The sequence below is a fragment of the Capricornis sumatraensis genome, chromosome 15, assembly GCF_032405125.1.
Source record: "Capricornis sumatraensis isolate serow.1 chromosome 15, serow.2, whole genome shotgun sequence".
Lineage (NCBI taxonomy): Eukaryota > Metazoa > Chordata > Mammalia > Artiodactyla > Bovidae > Capricornis > Capricornis sumatraensis.
In genome coordinates this window covers 57,154,220-57,172,138 of record NC_091083.1, presented here as the reverse complement: position 1 = coordinate 57,172,138, position 17,919 = coordinate 57,154,220, and the positions used below count along the sequence as shown (strand labels likewise).

At 56.5% G+C, this 17,919-nt stretch overlaps 2 protein-coding genes across 4 annotated transcripts; one reads left to right on the top strand and one right to left on the bottom strand.

The window, feature by feature from the left end:
- Positions 1-795: 795 nt before the first annotated feature.
- On the bottom strand, positions 796-7,398 carry ARFRP1 (ARF related protein 1). Of its 2 annotated transcripts, XM_068987189.1 has the most exons (8): positions 7,300-7,398; positions 6,731-6,829; positions 6,400-6,487; positions 6,117-6,199; positions 2,855-2,936; positions 2,571-2,641; positions 1,878-1,978; positions 796-1,809 (listed from the first exon to the last, which is right to left on the bottom strand). In XM_068987189.1, the coding sequence occupies exons 2-8, from the start codon at positions 6,821-6,823 to the stop codon at positions 1,722-1,724; spliced, it is 606 nt and encodes a 201-aa protein (XP_068843290.1). In that variant the 5' UTR covers positions 6,824-6,829; positions 7,300-7,398; the 3' UTR covers positions 796-1,721. The 2 variants fall into 2 exon arrangements, with proteins under 2 accessions (XP_068843290.1, XP_068843289.1); XM_068987188.1 differs by lacking the exon at positions 7,300-7,398 and having other exon boundaries at positions 6,331-6,487; positions 6,731-7,013.
- Positions 7,399-7,577: 179 nt separating this feature from the next.
- ZGPAT (zinc finger CCCH-type and G-patch domain containing) lies at positions 7,578-17,577 on the top strand. Of its 2 annotated transcripts, none has more exons than XM_068987281.1 (6): positions 7,578-8,611; positions 15,228-15,361; positions 15,580-15,702; positions 16,283-16,402; positions 16,492-16,897; positions 17,026-17,577. In XM_068987281.1, the coding sequence occupies exons 1-6, from the start codon at positions 8,025-8,027 to the stop codon at positions 17,162-17,164; spliced, it is 1,509 nt and encodes a 502-aa protein (XP_068843382.1). In that variant the 5' UTR covers positions 7,578-8,024; the 3' UTR covers positions 17,165-17,577. The 2 variants fall into 2 exon arrangements, with proteins under 2 accessions (XP_068843382.1, XP_068843381.1); XM_068987280.1 differs by having other exon boundaries at positions 15,580-15,735.
- Positions 17,578-17,919: the final 342 nt, after the last annotated feature.

The following is a 17,919-nucleotide window of genomic DNA, read 5'->3' as shown; positions in this document are numbered from 1 at the left end:
CTCCAGTCCGAGCTCCTCGTGCTGCACCAAAGGAGGCCTCGAAACCGGCCCCTTCGGCGCTAAGGTTATTTTTCATAAAGCAGATTGGTAAACGAGTGTCCAGTCTGCCAGTGCGTGCTCTGCACCCCAGGGAGGGACACACCTGGGCGTGCTGCCTAGCATCAGTGCCCTGTCCGCTGCCTTCCCTCCTACTGGGACTGACCCTCTCAGGTGGTAGGTCATGGGAGAGGACAGCGGGTTACACCCCTCTGTCAAAGTTTTGCTGAGCGGTTAGGGGTGTGGAGGGAGGGCGAGTCACTGAATTCAAGGGCTCCATTGTGGAATAGGCAAGTCAGAGTGGTTAGTGCCAGTCTGTGCCCTGAAGTGCCATGAAGTGTCACCTTCAAGCTGCCCCTCTTTGAGGCTCCACCCTCCTCAAAGTGGCAGGGGATTTCCCAGCAAGGGACTAGCCAAGACCTCTGGGTAGGATAGTGTGTCCCACTCATTTTCTGGGAAACGATGCTTTTCCGTTCTGGGGCAGGTTCAGATGAGGCCTTGACTCATCAACCTAGGACTCCCAGTCCCGGCAGCCCCCACCAGCCCTGGAGGCTCCTGCCTGACCTCCAGGAAGGGCCCCAGGGAGAGGCAGGATCAAAGCACCCCCTCAATGAGTCACCTCACCTGCAGCTGGTGCCCACCCCCAGCCCTGACTCATCCTTTTCCCAGCATCTCCTCCCCAGCTGCCTGGGGAACCTGACCCTCACACAAAGCCACCAGGCCTCTGGAGAATGATGGATGGGAGCCACTCCGACTCTTTATTTTGCCCATGGCTAGGCTCATGGGGTGTCACCGGCTTCCACAAGGGCCATGTGGGAGGGTCCTGAGGACCAGCCTTGCCTGGAGGGCCTCTGCTCCTGGACACAGGACTGGAAAGGGCCCAGACCTGAGAGCAACCCCGGCCTTCACCCCCAGCTAGCACAGGCCCAGCACACTACTAGCCTGGGCTCCTTGGGACCCTGCTGGCCTTCCTCACACCCCAAGCTCATCTCTAGGTTATTCTGGGTGGGTGGCAGGCAGGCTGGGGGTGGGGGGGAACAGATGCCCACTCCCAGCACAACCACCTAGCTTTCCCATTTTCCCTGGAGATCAAAACAAGGTGGCTGGGTCAGTGGGTGGGGCTCACAGCCTCCCAGGCAGGTCTCCCTGCCTCCTCCTGAAGCTGCTCAGGACAGGGACAGCAACAAGCCCAGGTCTCCTTCAGGTGACACTAACCCCCCCCCACCTGAGTCCAAGATCAGAGGGGACAGAGGCCAAGGACAGTCATAGCTGCCTCCATGGGCATGACGCACAGAGCAGCCTTGAGCACTATGGAGGGCCCCACAGCTCTGAAACACCTATTTCCAAGCAGCTCCCCATCAAGGCCCCATGCAGGGCCAAACCGGCAGGCCTGCTGGGGCAGCAGCTCCGAAAGGAGAGGTGGCCCGCGGGGGCCCCAGACTGGGACTCGGGCAGGTCTAGGCCTGCTATGGCCATAAGTTCTGCTGGCGGTCAGCTGGCATCCCTAAGGCCCCAGCACCCCTAGCAGAAGCCTCCGCTTTTCCGGACACAGAAAAATTTGTCTTAGAGAAGAAACAAAGCAAATGGGACAACCAAAAGGCAAAGCCGACCCAGCCCCCAGGATTGGTGGTGTGGAGCGGGCAGGAACTCTTCAGGACAAGAGGTGGGCACACAGGCAGGTGTGCCTACGTGATGTCCCGTTGCCGTGGCGGCCGGTGCACATTCCGCACGACGCACTTCACCATCCACTCGATGCCCTCACGCACCCCCTTGCTGTGGAGACAATGGGCATGAGGCAGGGCTGGCTGTGACCCCCGGTGCCCAGGGTGAACCCCACTCACCCTGTGAGGGCCGAGCAGGCCTGGGTCAGGCAGTCCCGCCTGCCGATCTTGGAGGCACAGTCGCTGAACGCAGTCTTGATGTCAGGGATGGAGAGGCAAGTCTGGGGGAGGTGAGGCCATAAGGGGTAGGCCTGCCACCCTGCCCACCCTCTACCCCCAGAGCAGTGGGGGTAGAGGGCAAGTGGGAAGCTTCATGGCACCTTCCAGGAGGTGCCTCCTGGCTACTGTCCAGGAGGGTACCTGCCTGGTTAGCAGCCTCACGAAGACACACCCTGGCAGCACAACCCAGATGCTACAGGAACATGCCACCTGTCTGTTCAGGGCCCCCTCCATGCGAATGGCTGCCATGATGCCACCTCTCACCAGTGGTTCATGGAGTGGGGCCAGCACAGCTACTGTGCTCAAGGGCAGCAGACAGGTTGGTGTCAGCACTGACTCCCACCCTGAGGTGCTTCTGCCCTCTTTCCAGACCTTCACCTGGGTCTGCCCAGCAGGAGGCCCCTGGCTGCAGAGGAATGGGGGACTGCTACCTCTGGTGCAGAGGTGCCAGCACAGCAGGAAGTAACCAGGGGGTGGGGGTGCTCTGTTCGCCTGGGGCAGCCACACTCAGGGTAACTGAAGAAGGCAGTGGCCCTCCCCTGGGAGAGGTCCCCATCTGGTGGGAGCAGGAGCCCATTTGGCCTAGGGGCTCACCTCAACATCCTGCTTATTGGCCAGCACCAGGATGGGGACACCGTCCAGCGCCTCGCTTGTGACCATCTTCTCTGGGGCGGGCAGAGAGGCGGCAGTGAGCGCCCTTCATCCGCCTCCACACAGGTCCCCACATCCCTGCCGACCCCACATGGATGCACTTGGCTGGCGCCCTCCTGTCCCGGCGTGGCCCAACCAACCCCCAGCCCAGCTCTGGAATGGGGACTCTGCAGACAGAACCCTCCCACTCTACTCCCCGCATCCCCAGCCTAGATGGCTGTACCCACCAAACGCCTGTTTGGACTCAGACAGCCGCTCCTCATCTGTGGAGTCGATGACATAGATGACGCCATGACACTCTGCATAGTACTGGGCAGGAGGAAAACCAGGTGCTGAGCCTCGGGCACTCAGCCACCTCAGGGCAGCCCCTAGCTGGGAGACCCTGCTAGGGTGCTTCCTGGAGGTGGGGCAGAGTGCAGATACACCCCAGACCTGCTGGGACAGGGTGGCCACCTTCCTCAGCCACTTCCCAGGTGCTGTGCTCTGAACCCCACTTCAGGATCCATTGCTGAGACCCACCCACACCCCCTGGCCTGAGGAGAGTGGCCAGAGGACAAAGGATGGGGCTCCGGGTCTCTGTACACCTGGGTAGGGGGACCCAGTGCAGACAGCAAGGCAGTAGGTATACCAATAGGGAGCCAGGGAAGGCCTACACGTTCAAGGCAGCTCTGACCCCCACATGGGACAACACGGCCAATGACAGAGCCATCCCAGGGAGTTTGGAGCTCTGTAGGAAGGCAATGGCAACCCACTCCAGTACTCTTGCCTGGAAAATCCCATGGGCGGAGGAGCCTGGTAGGCTGCAGTCCATGGGGTCGCTAGGAGTCAGACACAACTGAGCAACTTCACTTTCACTTTTCACTTTCATGCATTGGAGAAGGAAATGGCAACCCACTCCAGTGTTCTTGCCTGGAGAATCCCAGGAACGGGGGAGCCCTGTCTCTGGGGTCGCACAGAGTAGGACACGACTGAAGTGACTTCACAGCAGGCTGGCACCAGCAGGCCAGCCAGCCCTGGGTTCTTGCAGCAGCATCCACACAAGAGAGCCCCCCTACACACACACAAGCACCAGAGCCCAGGGTACAGGGAGAGTTATGGGGAGTGAAGAGCAGCATCCCTGGGGAAACAGACACATGAAGCAAGGCCTGGTGAATCCACCTTCTGTCCTGATGTTAAAAGGACAGAAACACCCATGTCGCAGGAGCAGGTGACTACATCCTTACCCCTTGTCTCCACCCCAGCTCCTGCCCAGCAAGAACTCAGGAACTGGGAACACCCGCACATCCCTCAACATGGGTGGCCTCCTGGTCCACAGACCAACCATGAACCCCAAACCTGAGACCTCTCTGGCTGGCCTGCTTGGGTGATACGGGACCCAGGAGCTGCAGCCCAACAGTGCAGGCCTCCTAGGCAGACATGGCCACTGCGGGGTTTGCAGCAAGTCAGTAAGGGAATCACTACTTGGGCCCCGGACCCCTGTGGTGGCAGAGAACTTCAACTGGTGTGTGACTGGGCCCTGGCAGATGAGGGCTGGGTCCACCGGCGGGGGATGACCAGGAAGCAGCGGTAGCTGTGAACCTATGGTGCCCACGAGACCCAGATCCTGAGCACAGTTGTCACCAATGCCCACACTCTGGAGGCTCTCAGGTGTGGCCTGGAGAGACAGAGGCCACAAGTCCTCCCTGTGGCAGGGTGCCAGAGGGTCCACTGGGTCCACAGACATGGTCTGCAGCTGGCACCTGCACAGACATATAGGTACCAGCTCACGGCGCGAGCAGAGATGCTGGGTGGAGGTAAGGCCGTAAAGGTGGGAGTGAAGGTCCACCAGGTGCTGTCAGACTACAAGGGGGCAAGGAGAGGCCCCGGGACATAGTCTCAGAACAAGGGGAGGGCAGGAGGCCCACTTTACACCCCTCCTGGTGACATGGCACCCCTGTGCAACCCAGTCACCAGAGGCCAGCAAAGCCCTGGCCTGGCAGGGGCATCTGATGCCATCAGCAGGAGGTAGGGCACCCACTCCGTCTCAAGAGTCGGGGAGCATGTGAGAAACCCAGGGCCCATCCTGCCGAGATGGCAGGCTCAGTCCTCGTGAGGAGGCAGTGGCAAGGCCATGGCATGACCAGAAGTGGAAGCTGGGGGCGACCACCAACCACCAAGCTGGCTTGCCCTCAGGAGGAGCCAGACCCCAGCCAGAGGCGCAAGGGCAGCAGAGCACCTTCACTGGCTATGTCCTGGCTGCCATGGTGGGCAGTGCGTCCAGCACAGGGCCCCTTGTCAGCTCCTGCAGGACCCACTCTGACCCACCAGAGCTACCCGAGCATGTCATAGCTGCCCGCCATGGTAACCTGCCAAGGGGATGGGATCCCAGCCAGCTTGGCCTGACATGGGGCAGCGCCCAAGCTGACCCTGCCCCTGACCAGATCTTCATCCCCCACAACACTTGCCAGCTGCTAAACTCTGACACACACTGCCCCTGCTATTCTGAGACCCTGGCCTGTAAAGAATGTCAGATCCCCGTGTGGATCTGAGGTTTGAACAAACAGCCCCTGGCTTGGTCCAACTTAAATGGTCAGAGAGCCTGTCAATGACCTTCTGGCCATGGAATGGACAGGGTCTTCTTGGCTGGAGATCAGGACAGGGAGGACACTTTGGGGAGGAGGGGAAAATGACCAAGGACCTCCTGCTGGGGTCAAGCCAGAAACCAAAACTAGGGCATTAGACATCAGCAAGTACTGGGGTGATCTGTGCCCCTAGAGCTGGGTGAGCCTGTCTGTGCCTCCGGCATCCACTGGGTGGGGGAGGGGAAGAGGCTCATTCCACCCTGCTCTCTGCTGGACCCTGTGCCTGGCAGAGGCTGAGTGAAAGACTAATTATGATTCTGAGGTCTCAGAAATGCTTCAAAAGGTCAAAAGAAGAGACAGCTACTGTGAGCCTTAGAGGACATCCTCCCCTCAGTAGGAGGGACCCCATGGGGGAGACTCGGGCCCCGGGGCTGAAACTGAGAGCCAAAGAAGCATTGTGTCTTCCCTGCTCCTCAGGCATCCTTTGTCTCATCTTGTGCTGATTAGCAACAAAATCTCTAAACCTAAAGGAACCAGTGTGTCCCTGCTCTTGGGGGTGTGACTGAGGAACTGGGATGGGAGTGAGCCTCAGGAACCAAACGGGTCACAGAAGCTGCCAAGAGTAAGGAAAGAAGAATCCTAGGCTTCCCTGGTGGCTTAGGGGTTAAAGCATCCACCTGGAATGCGGGAGACCCGGGTTCGATCCCTGGGTTGGGAAGATCCCCTGGAGAAGGCAATGGCAACCCACTCCAGTACTCTTGCCTGGAGAATCCCATGGAGGGAGGAGCCTGGTAGGCTACAGTCCATGGGGTCGCAAGAGTCGGACACGACTGAGCGACTTCACCTCTGAGAAAAGGAAGGACGAGACTAAGGTACCACCCAGATAGAGGTGGTGCCAGGGAGCCAACGTGGCACCCACCCATCTTACCTTGTCCCACAGAGACTGCAGCTCCTCCTGCCCCCCCAAGTCCCAGAACATCAGGCGGGCCTTTCCCACGTCCACAGTGCCGACTGCAGAGAAGAGACAGGTGAGGCTGCAGTTTTGATCCCTGACCCACCAGCTCCCAGCTCTCCTGGGAGAAGCAGGCTGAACCTGCGCTGCACGATGCTGGAACCAACGGTAGCCGGAACAGAGGCCTCACCTGTGGCCTTTGCACACTGCAGCATCCTCAGCGTTCTGCCCCCAACCCACACGCCCAAAGGACCCTTACTGTTTAGGCCCACGGTGGTAGTGATTTTGGACAGACTCATCCCCTTGTAGTTCTTGTTGAATCGGGTCTTTGACTGCTCCAAGAAGGTCTAAGGGCAGAGAGAAAGAGGCGTGAGATAGAATTGCAATAGTTTTCAAACACCCCTCCTGGGGCTTATTCCTTTACAACAAGGCAAAAGAGAACAACGTTTGCCTTTTAAAGCGGCTGGTGGTAACTATCTTATAACCTTAAGCAGGGTTCAGAGCCTGCCGGGGTGGAGAACACGCAGCTAAAAAAAACACCGAAAGGACTGTGGTGGTGGGGGATGGCGCCGACACGGAGCCACACTCACCGTCTTCCCGGCGTTGTCCAGACCCAGGATCAGGACGCAGTACTCGTCCTTCTGGAACATGTACTTGTATAGACCCGACAGCAGCGTGTACATCCTGCCCTGGGTACCCGAGATCGGTCACGGACGAGACGGCCCGCACCGTGAACAGAGGGTCCCGCTGCCCGCACGGCCGCTCACAGCTGGAGCCCAGGGCCCTCCTGGCTCTGCCTCCCCTCCCTTCCCCTCCGCCCGCCTTCGCCTCCGCAACTGCTACAGAATCGCCCCGGCGCTCCAGGTGCCCACACGCCCTCTCCGGCCCGGCCAGGGCGCTCTGTTCGCAGGCAGAGGGCAGCCTGCCCCGCCCCGCTTCTCGCTGCTCCCCCGCCCGGGCTCCCTTCAGGCTTTGCTCCCCTCGGGTCTCCTTAACCAACGCCCGCTTCGCTCGCGGCCCGCCGCGAAAGCCTCTCAGAGGCGGGGCGTCTGAGGGCTGGTGACTTCCCAGAGCAGTCGTGAGGCGGGCGGGCGGCGCGGACAGACTGCGGACCGGTCGCCGAGCCTGGGCCCAGCTCCGCCCACCCGCCTCGATGTACCTGCGACCGTCCGGCCGGACCGCCAAGCCGCAGAGCAGGGGAACCGCCTCGCGCCTGACCCACCGACCCGGCGCTAAACCCGCGCGGCGCCTGACGGGACGGGCGCTGGTCGGCCGAGAAGGGGGCGGAGCCTTCCCGGCAGCCCCCGCGCCAGACACTTCCGCCGCCGCCGGCGCTTGGGAGGAAGCGCCTGTGGGCTGCAAGGGCGGAAGTCGGGCGCCGGACGGCTTTGGCCGGTGAGGCCGGCTGGCCGTCTGTGGCGGCGGCCGGGAAACCGCGCGGAGGAGGGCCTGGCCGGGGCGAGGGGGTCTGGGCAACGGGGCCTTGGCCCGAGGTTGCCTGCCGAGCGGAGACGGGCGGCGCGAGGCCGCAGAGGTGGGCCCGGCGGGGGACACAAGACTTGGACGCATAGACCCCGGAAGAGCTTGAAGGCAGCTCCCGGGAAGGGAATCGAGGCCGTGGGGCTAGTGGCCAAGGGCCAGCTTTGGCTCCTCCTCTCGGAGCTTGAAATATCTCCACGTCCAAACGAAGAGACTGCTGTTCACGGTTCCGCAGGCTGACCACCGAGGGTTGCAGTCGGCCAACGCTCAGTGCCGGCGTTGCGGGGGCCGTCTGTCCCAGACTCATCTGGCTTCTCTTCTCCGCAGCTCTGGCTCCCACGCCTCCCCTCTGAGGACCCAGGGACCCAGCCCCGCAAGCGCGGGAAATCGGCCCCTCCAGCCAGGATGGACGAGGAGAGCCTGCAGACCGCCCTCCGGACCTACGACGCGCAGCTGCAGCAGGTGGAGCTGGCCCTGGGCGCTGGCCTGGATCCCTCGGAGCTGGCCGACCTGCGCCAGCTGCAGGGGGACCTGAAGGAGCTGATCGAGCTCACTGAGGCCAGCCTGGTGTCGGTCAGGAAGAGCAAGCTGCTGGCGGCGCTGGATGGAGAGCGCCCAGTCCAGGAGGATGCTGAGCCTTTGGCTTTCCAAAATGCCATCGTGGAGACGGCGGAGGTGCCAGTAGCCCCCGGGGCAGAACTGGAGACTGTTCCTTCGAGAGAGACTGGGCCAGGACCCACGGAGCCTGGGCAGGAGGAGGACGACGGGGAGGACGAGGAGGGCGGGGCAGCACTGAGTGGGAGAAAGGTGAACGCCCCCTACTACAGTGCCTGGGGCACCCTGGAGTATCACAACGCCATGGTAGTGGGCACCGAGGAGGCGGACGACGGCTCCCCGGGCGTGCGCGTGCTCTATCTCTACCCCACTCACAAGTCCCTGAAGCCCTGCCCGTTCTTCCTGGAGGGGAAGTGCCGCTTCCAGGAAAACTGCAGGTAAGGCTTGAGTTCTCTAGGCCCCTAGCAGTGGGGGGGTGGGGGTGGGGGCGCGGGGACTTGCGGACAGAACCTTTGCAGTTTTGTTTTTCTTGGCCGAGCAAAATGCTGAGAAGAAGAGAACTTTATAGGGCCAGGGGGTTCTTCTAGCAGTATCCTTCATTAGGGGTTTTCTTGACTTTTCCCCAGGTATGTCAGGAGTACAGAAGGGTTTATGTTGAAAAGAATGGAGCCCCCCCCACCGCTGCCGCCTCACCGTGACCTGTCCTATGCTTCAAAGTGAAACTTAGAAAATTTACTTATATTTTAGATATTTTATTAGAGAAGTGGTCAAACACCCAGGTAACTAGGGAGAGTAGCATAGAGACTGCTCACACTGTCATGGTAGGTCAATGTTTTGCTACTCTTGTATTCTCTGTTCCTGCCCCTGGAGTATTTTGAAGCAGGTTGTAGGACTTACTGGGCATTTTGCCTGTAAGTACTTCAGGATGCCGGCTTAACCTAAGTGACAAGGATGTTAAGTTAGAAATTACCTCCGTGTCACTCTCACACCTCACCAACTTAACAGCAAGACCTTGTTCGTATTTAATCACGAATGTAATGATGTTGTGTTTTCCTTATGTACATTATGTTTAATTTTGCTTCTTTTTCCTTTCCAAGGAATATTTCCTGAGATTTCTAGTAGATGATTTTCTTCTTTAATCGGTAGTCCAGGGTAACTATTCAATATCTTCAGTTGTTTGGTTATCTTATTTCTTTACAGATTTTTGCTGGGCCCAGTCTTACTTGCTGCAGTTCCCCTTTTTTTCCTTTTTCCTCATGAGTTTTGTGAAAAGTGTAGTGTACATACAGGAAAGTGCATGAATCAGTCATAAGCCTCCTTGAGCTTCCACAGGGTGGGTGCTGCCTTGTCCCCCAGCAGAGAGTTAAGGAGCAGAGCAGGGAGCCCTCCATCCTTCCTGCCGTGGTCCCTCTGGAGGGTTCCTCCCCGTCCCTGTGCCACGTCCCGTGTGGGGATGAGAACTGACGTGTTCATGTGCTGCTTCCTCTGGGCAGCACTGTTCCAGGGGTTTCACGTGTATTCACTCACCTGGCAGCAAGCCTGCCAGGAGGCCCTACAGCTGCTGTGGTTGCTGGACCCCCGAGGGGCAGTCCGGCTCTGAAATGCTGCTGCCTGCTGTGGGCTTCAGGCCTGACCCATGCAGCCCACCCACCCCACCACCACCCAGGTGTAACAGTTACTTTGTTGCTTTTACTTTGGATTTTTAGTTTAAAATTTACTTATTTAAAATTTTGTTGTAAAGATAAAGTAGTGTTGAAGCACCCTGGGACCTGCCTTTCTATCCTCCCCTCCCGGGAGGCTTGCCACAACTATGATGAGCATCTCTCTAGCGTGTGAATCCTTTACAGGCACGTGTGTCTGTGAACAGAATATTCTTGTGCTTTATTTTCTAATTAAACTATGTTGTACAGCCTGCTTTGCTTTGCAACTTGCGCTTCTCACTGAGCGTGTCTGGGAGAGAAGTTTACATTGATATTTATAGGACTGTTTTGTGCATTTTAACTGCTATTATTTTTCCTCATTCATATGCCATATTTTATTTTGTCTCCTGGTGTTTCCCAGTTTTTATTTACTAAAAAGAACACACTGAAAATCCTAGTACACATCTTTTGTCTCTGTTGGGAATGTCCCCAGTGTGGATGGCATGAGCATTTTCTTTCCTTGCGCGCTGTCTGCTTCTAAGCCCCTGGTCTGCTCTGTCGTGGTCACCCTAGTCACTCTTGGTCACGTTCTCTAACTTGGGGATTCGTACCCACTGAAGTGAAGAGGTGGTCTTGATTGAACTTGTATTTCCTCAATTATTAGGAAGATTGCACATTTTTTCATATGTTGTTCTAACTTTATCGCTCTGTGTTTCAGTATCCTTTTCCATAAAAAGGAGAGGAGCGTGTCTTTTGCAGTTGTTGAGAGGCTGGAATGCATTAATATGCATAAAAAAACAGTACCTAACATGGAATAAGGACACAGTGGACTTAAAATTTTTATCTTGTGAAAAAGGTCAAATCCAGAAAGTAAAGACAGCACAAGGGATCACTGTAACACTCGAGTACTCAGCTGAAAACTACAAAGCTGCCGGTTACTCTGGGGTCCTCTGTGCCTCAGCCCAAACACAGCCTTCTCCCTCTTCCAAAAAGAATCACCACCCCGACCTTTATGATAATCGCCTCCTTGTGTTCCTTGTGGCATATCACTCAGATATGGCTAAGGTATAAATGTTGCAGTTTAATCTTGCTCACGTCTAAAGGCTGCTGTCTGAATCTGACTGTGTACCCCCACCCCTGCCTTTCCTGGCCTCCCAGTTTCACTGTTGAAGGGGCAGACCCTCTAACGCTGACCATCACCCACCGCCCTGGTGCAGCCCAGCACGTTCTTGCAGTGACCAGAAGGCTGGCAGCTGGATCCTGGGACCTGCTCACTCTCGGGGCCCCGCCTGGGCACAGCTCAGTGCTCTGCTGCCTCTCGCAGCACGTGGTGCTCAGTGCCTGGATCTGGTGGTGTGGTGCGTGCTGCAACAAGGAGCTTTCAGCTCCACCAGCTCATCTACCAGCTAGGGTGTTTCAGAGTCACCTCTCCTCCTGTAGGAGCCGGCTAGGTAGTAGGACAGATTGTATAGAAAAGGCAGGATAATGCCTGAGGTTTCTCTTTCGTTTGCTTGGTTTCCAAGATAACAAATTGGTTCTCTTTGATCCTGAGGTGATAAATTCATTTTAAAAAATATTTAATATCCTTGTAGACTGATGGACTTAAATGCATTTGATGAATTTCAGCCCACTGAAATGCTGATTTTTACTGAAACTCAAGCTGTCCCACCCTTGCCAGGTGGAGCCTTTTCATGTTGGCTCCTCGCCCTCTTGACATGGTCCCGGAAATCAGGATTCCCCACCCTCACCTGTGCTCTTCCTGCCACAGACCTGAAAGCAGCCAAGTCTCTGAGAAACCCTGGTTTCTTTTAGTGGCAGATGCCATTTCAAGGCTCATAGGGAGGCCCTGGGGTGCACTTCACTGCAGGGGGCTCAATGCTGGGTCTCTTCAGCAGACAGAGCTAGAAGTGCAGGTGGACACACACTGATGTCTGTGTTAGTGCATCTGTATGTTCAAGGACGAGTGCCTAGTGAGTTCATACTGATTTCTTAATCTTTTCTGGATTGCATCTGTATATCCTTCTCTCCCTCAGGATTCTGGTCTTCAAGGACCAACATCCCGTAATTAACTTGTTTTATCCCATTCTGCATACACAGGACGCTCTCAGAACAGCATTCATTCTTTAGTCATGACGACTGAAGACTGTTTAGTGTTCTGACGCGCACCTCCCACTCTCCCTGCCATCTGACTGCACTAGACCTGCACAGCTGGCTCTCATGGCTGTCGCAGCCCATTGTCTCCCTTCACTCTCAGCGCTAGTTCTGGAAGGAACTTAGCGTCTCCTGCTTCCATCTGCCCGTCTGTCAGGGTCTTCTTAGTCGTGTTGGTTGTCTGAGACTCATTTTCTGGTAGGTTCTTTAGGAAGGGCTCACAGGAATAACATTTGTAGAGACCTAGCATGTCTGTTCAGAGAAGGCAATGGCACCCCACTCCAGTGCTCTTCCCTGTAAAATCCCATGGATAGAGGAGCCTGGTGGGCTGCAGTCCATGGAGTCGCTAAGAGTTGGACACGACTGAGCGACTTCACTTTCACTTTTCACTTTCATGCATTGGAGAAGGAATTGGCAATCCGCTCTAGTGTTCTTGCCTGGAGAATCCCAGGGATGGGGGAGCCTGGTGGGCTGCCGTCTGTGGGGTCACACAGAGTCGGACACGACTGAAGCGACTTAGCAGCAGCATGTCTGTTAGGCTCTGGTTGTGTCTTTCATGAAGGCACAATTCAGCAGTTTTGATGAACATGTATATGATTCTTGGTTCATGTTGCTTTCCTTGAATATTTGATATAACTTACTCAATTTTGACATAAAATATTGTTAAAAAGTTCTTTTTTCCCTTGTAAATTACCTGCTCTAATGGTATGATGTAAGTATCCAACTTCATTCGTTTGCATGTGGATATCCAATTTCCTGGGGCTTCCCAGGTGGCTCAGTGGTATAGAATCTACTTGCCAATGCAGGAGCCACAGGAGATGCGAGTTCGATCTCTGCATTGGGAAGATCCCCTTGAGGAGGAAACGGTAACCCACTCCAGTATTCTTGCCTGGGAAATGCCATAGACAGAGGAGCGTGGCAGTCTGCAGTGCTTGGGGGCACAAAGAATCAGACACGACTGAGCACAGCACGTATATACAGTTACGTCATTGACAAACAGAGATACTTTCGCCTATTCTCTTCCAATTCGGCTGGCTTTTATTTCTTTTTCTTGTTTAACTGCCCCGCCTAGAACTTCCAGTACTGTACTGAATGCAAGTGGCAGGAGCACTTCCTGTCTGGTTCCTGATCTTAGGGGAAAGTACCCCTCCTCCCCTCCTTGAGTGTGATCTGAACTGTGGATTTTCCGTAGATGCTGTTTATCAGGTTGAGTGTTTTTAACAAGCGAGGTCGTTGGGTTTTTTCCAGGTGTCTTTTCTGTATCAGTTGATATGCTTGTGTTCTGTTGATGTCCCCTTTCATTGAATGGCTTTCACCTGTTGAACCACCCTTGCATTTCTGGGATAAACCACAGTTATGATGTGTACTTATTCTAAATGCTTGTTTTCTCGTTCATGTGTTTACTTATTATTCTAGATGGTGTTATTCATAAATAATTATAATTATTCACAAATAATTATAACTACTCATAAATCATAAGCACTGTTCATAAATGTTGTGAGGTAGATGATTAAGTAGGGGTGTTGCGGGGGGTTTGAGTTTGGGAAACATTTTAAATTTTTTCCTTATGAAAATTGTAGTCTGTCTTTTCCTGCCTCTTTAGTAACACCTGTCCTGCGTGGATTTTGTCCTGTGAGAGGCTTTTCCTGGGTCCCCTTCATTCCATTGGTCAGGCTGCCTGTGCTCTTAGTTGACGTTGATTTCATGCACATGCCGTTAACTACTCCCACGATTGGGAACTTCAGTTATTTCTGAGTCTTACATGTTTGGTTCATACCCTTCTGGCTCAATCTTTGCATATGTTCACCATATGCAAAGTCCACCATACTTTTCTAGGGTCATTTCATAGACACACTTGCTGGCTTAAGGAGGACAACCAAATTTAAGGCTTCTAAGAGTACTGAAGATTCTTGCAGGGAGGTTTATTGGCGGTGTCTGGGTGTGTTGAGGAGGAGTTTGGCCAAATTCCCCTTGGGTCTGGGTCTCTTTCCTCGGTTGAACAGGACTTTTCAACCACCGTGCCTGCCAAAAGACACATGGACTGGTCTTGCATCTGCTGGTGCCACTGGTCAGTGGCAGTACCCTGGGTGCCCATGGACGGGCAGGGGTGAGAAGGAACCTCCCAGAACTCCACCCAGGAAGGTGACTGAAATGCCTTCTCGCCTCTCCTTTCTCCCCACAGTCTCCCCACGGTCTCTTCACGCGAGGCTGGTTGTGTGTCGGAGCCAGGGCCTATTTTTGCTTGCTTTTGTGGGTTAGAACGCTTCCTCCCTGAAATGGAGGCACTGCAAGAGATGTGTGCCTGGTGGCTTCATGTCTTTATTTGGCCAAGTTCAAAGTTGCAGCCCTCTGTTCCCACACTTCCTGTCCCACCTCCTCTCTCCTGGTTTTCGTTTTGGTGTCACTGTTTCAGTGACAGACAAGGCAGCACCATTACAACCAGGTCCCCCTAGTTGGCTGGGGAGGCCTCAGTCCTGAGAGTGACGCAAGCAGACCCCCTGTCTTGATGACCTGTTGTGTCCAGCGGAGAGGTGCCAGGGAACTGTTATCACAAGTGTGTCTCCCAGCCACATGTGTGCCTGTGTGTGCGTGACTCTAGCCCAGGAGGCTGGAGAGTAACCAGAAGCCTCTAGTCCTTGGGGCACCCACGTCCATCTGAGAGAGCACAAGCACAGTGTGTGTGTCCATATGTGTGCATGTGTACACACATGTGCATACATGTATTTGTGTGCTTGTGTGTAGTCTGTGTATGCCTGTGTATGGTGCATGTGTGAATGTATGTGCCTCTGTGTCCATGCATGTGTATACATACATGTGTGCATGAGTGCACTTATATGTGTGCCTGTGTATATATATGCATGTATAGGTATGGGTGTGCATACATATTTATACACATGTTCAGTGTATACATCTGGGTGTGTGTACATATGTGCATGAGTATATTGCATGTGAATACATGTGTTCAGTGTATATGTGTGTAGGTGTGTGTACATGTGTGTGGGGGTGTGATGTGTGTGTATACATGTTGAGTGTATATGTGTGGATGTGTACGTGTGTGTGTGGATGTTGCGTGTGTATACATGTGTTCAGTGTAGATGCGCATAATTGTGTATTATATGCGTGTCTGTGGATGTCTGTGTGGACCTGTGTGTCCCTCTCTCCATTCATCTCTCCATTGGACGGTGTCCAGGCAGGTAGACTGGATTATCTGGGCTTGTGGGACCCTGGTGGCCATACCTGAGTTATGCGGCCCTCTCTGCAGGTTCTCGCACGGGCAGGTAGTCTCAGTGGACGAGCTGCGCCCCTTCCAGGACCCGGACCTGAGCTCCCTGCAGGCTGGCTCTGCGTGTCTGGCCAAGCGGCAGGATGGTCTGTGGTACCCAGCACGGATCACTGGTGAGGCTGCCCCGGGGCCTCCCTGACAGGCCCTTCCCAGGAAGCCCTCTTCATGTGTCACATGTGTTAGTCCTGCGTGACTCCTCCTCTGGGTGGGTGTTGGGGTCCCACCCCACACATGAGAAGAGCAAGGCCCCCTTGGTTTTGGCCCCACCCTGCTCCCACCTTCCAGAGCGGCTACTTCCGTGTGCTGCCCTGCTGCCTCTGTGCCCCTCCAGATGTAGACAGCGGCTACTACACAGTCAAGTTTGACTCTCTGCTGTTGAAAGAGGCTGTGGTAGAAGGGGACAGCATCCTGCCCCCGCTGCGCACAGATCCTGCAGGGTCTTCTGACTCAGACGGCAGCGATGCAGACGACCCCAGCTATGCTCGAGGTATGGCTGCTGCCACCCCCAAGAGGCTCCCGGCTGGCAGGGCCCACACTGTGGTCAGTACAAGGACACACTCCCGGGGAGACGAGGGTGTGTGATGGACCTGGGGCACGTCCAGAGACCCACAGACGCAGAAACCATAGTCCCACGCAAGCCGCGGGAGGGGATGGGATGCACAGGAAGGGACAGCTTCCTGCAGGGCACGGGGACCTGTTGGCTGGATGAAGGATCGGCTGTCAGTGTCTGGGCTCCCCCCAGGGGTGGGGGTGCCCACATGGGGTCTGTTAGCCGCATTGTCCATACTGATGGAGGGGAGGACTGCTCTCCACAAGGGAACAGGGAGCGTGGAAGGGGGCCATCCTGTGACCAGGTCATGGAAACGGCTAGGCTCTGCCTTCTGCTTGTGCCGCATGCCCTGGGCAGGGTTCTGCGGATGCTGGGGGCTGGTTGTGCAGAGCTGTGCAGAGCTGAGCTCTTGGGTTAGCCTTGGCTGGAGCCCAGGCTCCTCTGCATCTAGCTGGGTTAAGCCACTGCCCTCTGATACCTGCAGTGGTGGAACCTGGTGCTGCCAACCCCGGGACCTGCAGCTCTGCTTTTGCCGGCTGGGAGGTGCACACGCGGGGCATTGGCTCCAGACTCCTCGCCAAGATGGGCTATGAGTTTGGCAAGGGTGAGTGCACTTGTGCTGCCTGGGGACAGGAGGGACTCCACATCATGGCCCAGGGGTCCAGTGGCAATGCCAGCCTGGTGTTGCCCTAGGTCTGGGCCGTCGTGCAGACGGCCGGGTGGAGCCCGTCCATGCTGTGGTGCTGCCACGTGGGAAGTCACTAGACCAGTGTGCAGAAATCCTGCAGAAGAGAACCCGGGCTGGCCAGGCTGGTGTCAGCAAGCCCCCAAAGTGCCGGAGCAGAGGGAGTGGACCTGGGGGCCGCCCACCTCCTCGCAGTGTGTTCGACTTCCTGAATGAGAAGCTGAAAGGCGGGGCTCCAGGGGCCCCAGAGGTGGGGGCGGCGCCCCCCGGGAGGAGTGGCAAGGAGGTATACCATGCCAGCAGGAGTACCAAACGGGCCCTGAGCCTGCGGCTCCTCCAGACCGAGGAGAAGATTGAGCAGACCCAGCGAGCCATCCAGGGCATCCAGGAGGCCCTTGCCCGCAACGCTGGCCGGTATGTGTGGCCCTGCCCCAGGCACCTCACCCCTGCCCAGCTTCCCCTGAGAGAGTTTGGGGGCGGCGGGCCGGGTCTGAGGAGGGGCTGGAGGCGGACGGCAGTGCTGAACGTGGGCCCCTCTCCAGGCACAGTGTGACAACGGCCCAGCTGCAGGAGAAGCTGGCAGGAGCCCAGCGGCAGCTGGGGCAGCTCCGGGCCCAGGAGGCAGGCTTGCAGCGGGAACAGAGGAAGGCCGACACTCACAAGAAGATGACTGAGTTCTAGAGCCCTGCACGTGTTGTGGATGGAACTGAGGGGCCTCGGCTCCTGCTGCCCTCGGGCAGATAGCGGGGATGCCACCAGAAGGGCCAGCCTGCTCTGTGGCTACACTCCACAAAGGGCCTTCTTGCTGGCCTCTGGCACGTGGACACTGCTGAGCAGAAACAGGCTGCAGGGGCCCCTTCCTGATGCTTCCCTGCCCACTGAGTCCACCTGCCAGTGTCCTGGGGCGTCTCGTGAGCAAAGACATTAAAGTGACTTTGTCACAGTGTCTGATTTCATTGGAGGCTTGACTGGCTGTGGGGTCCTTGGGGAGTAGGGGTCTTTGCGCCAGGTCACAGGGCTGGGCTGGAGGGGTCCTGAGTGAGCCTGCTGCCCCTGCCCAAACCCAGAGCCAGGAACCTCCTTGCTGCTCTCCCAGATGTGGGTCACAGCCTCAGATGCCCCCCCCCCACAGTGCCTGACACCCACAAATGAGTGGAGCTGGTGCTGCAGTGGTGGGAGGAGACCTTGGCCATGCTGGGCCTGGGGTAGCACTGTTAAGGGGGCAGGAGGACCCAGCGAGCTGGGGGTGTTGTGCATGTCTCCTCACCCGCGCACCTGCCACTTCATGGGTGGAGGCAGTGCCAACTCGTCCCACCAAGTACCATCTAGACCCCAGGCGGGGCCACAGCAGGTGGGGGCGGCTGCTGTGGCGGGGAGATGAGATGAGGCACACAGGAAGTGAAGTGGGGAGCTGGGCTGCAGGCGACAAAGGCACT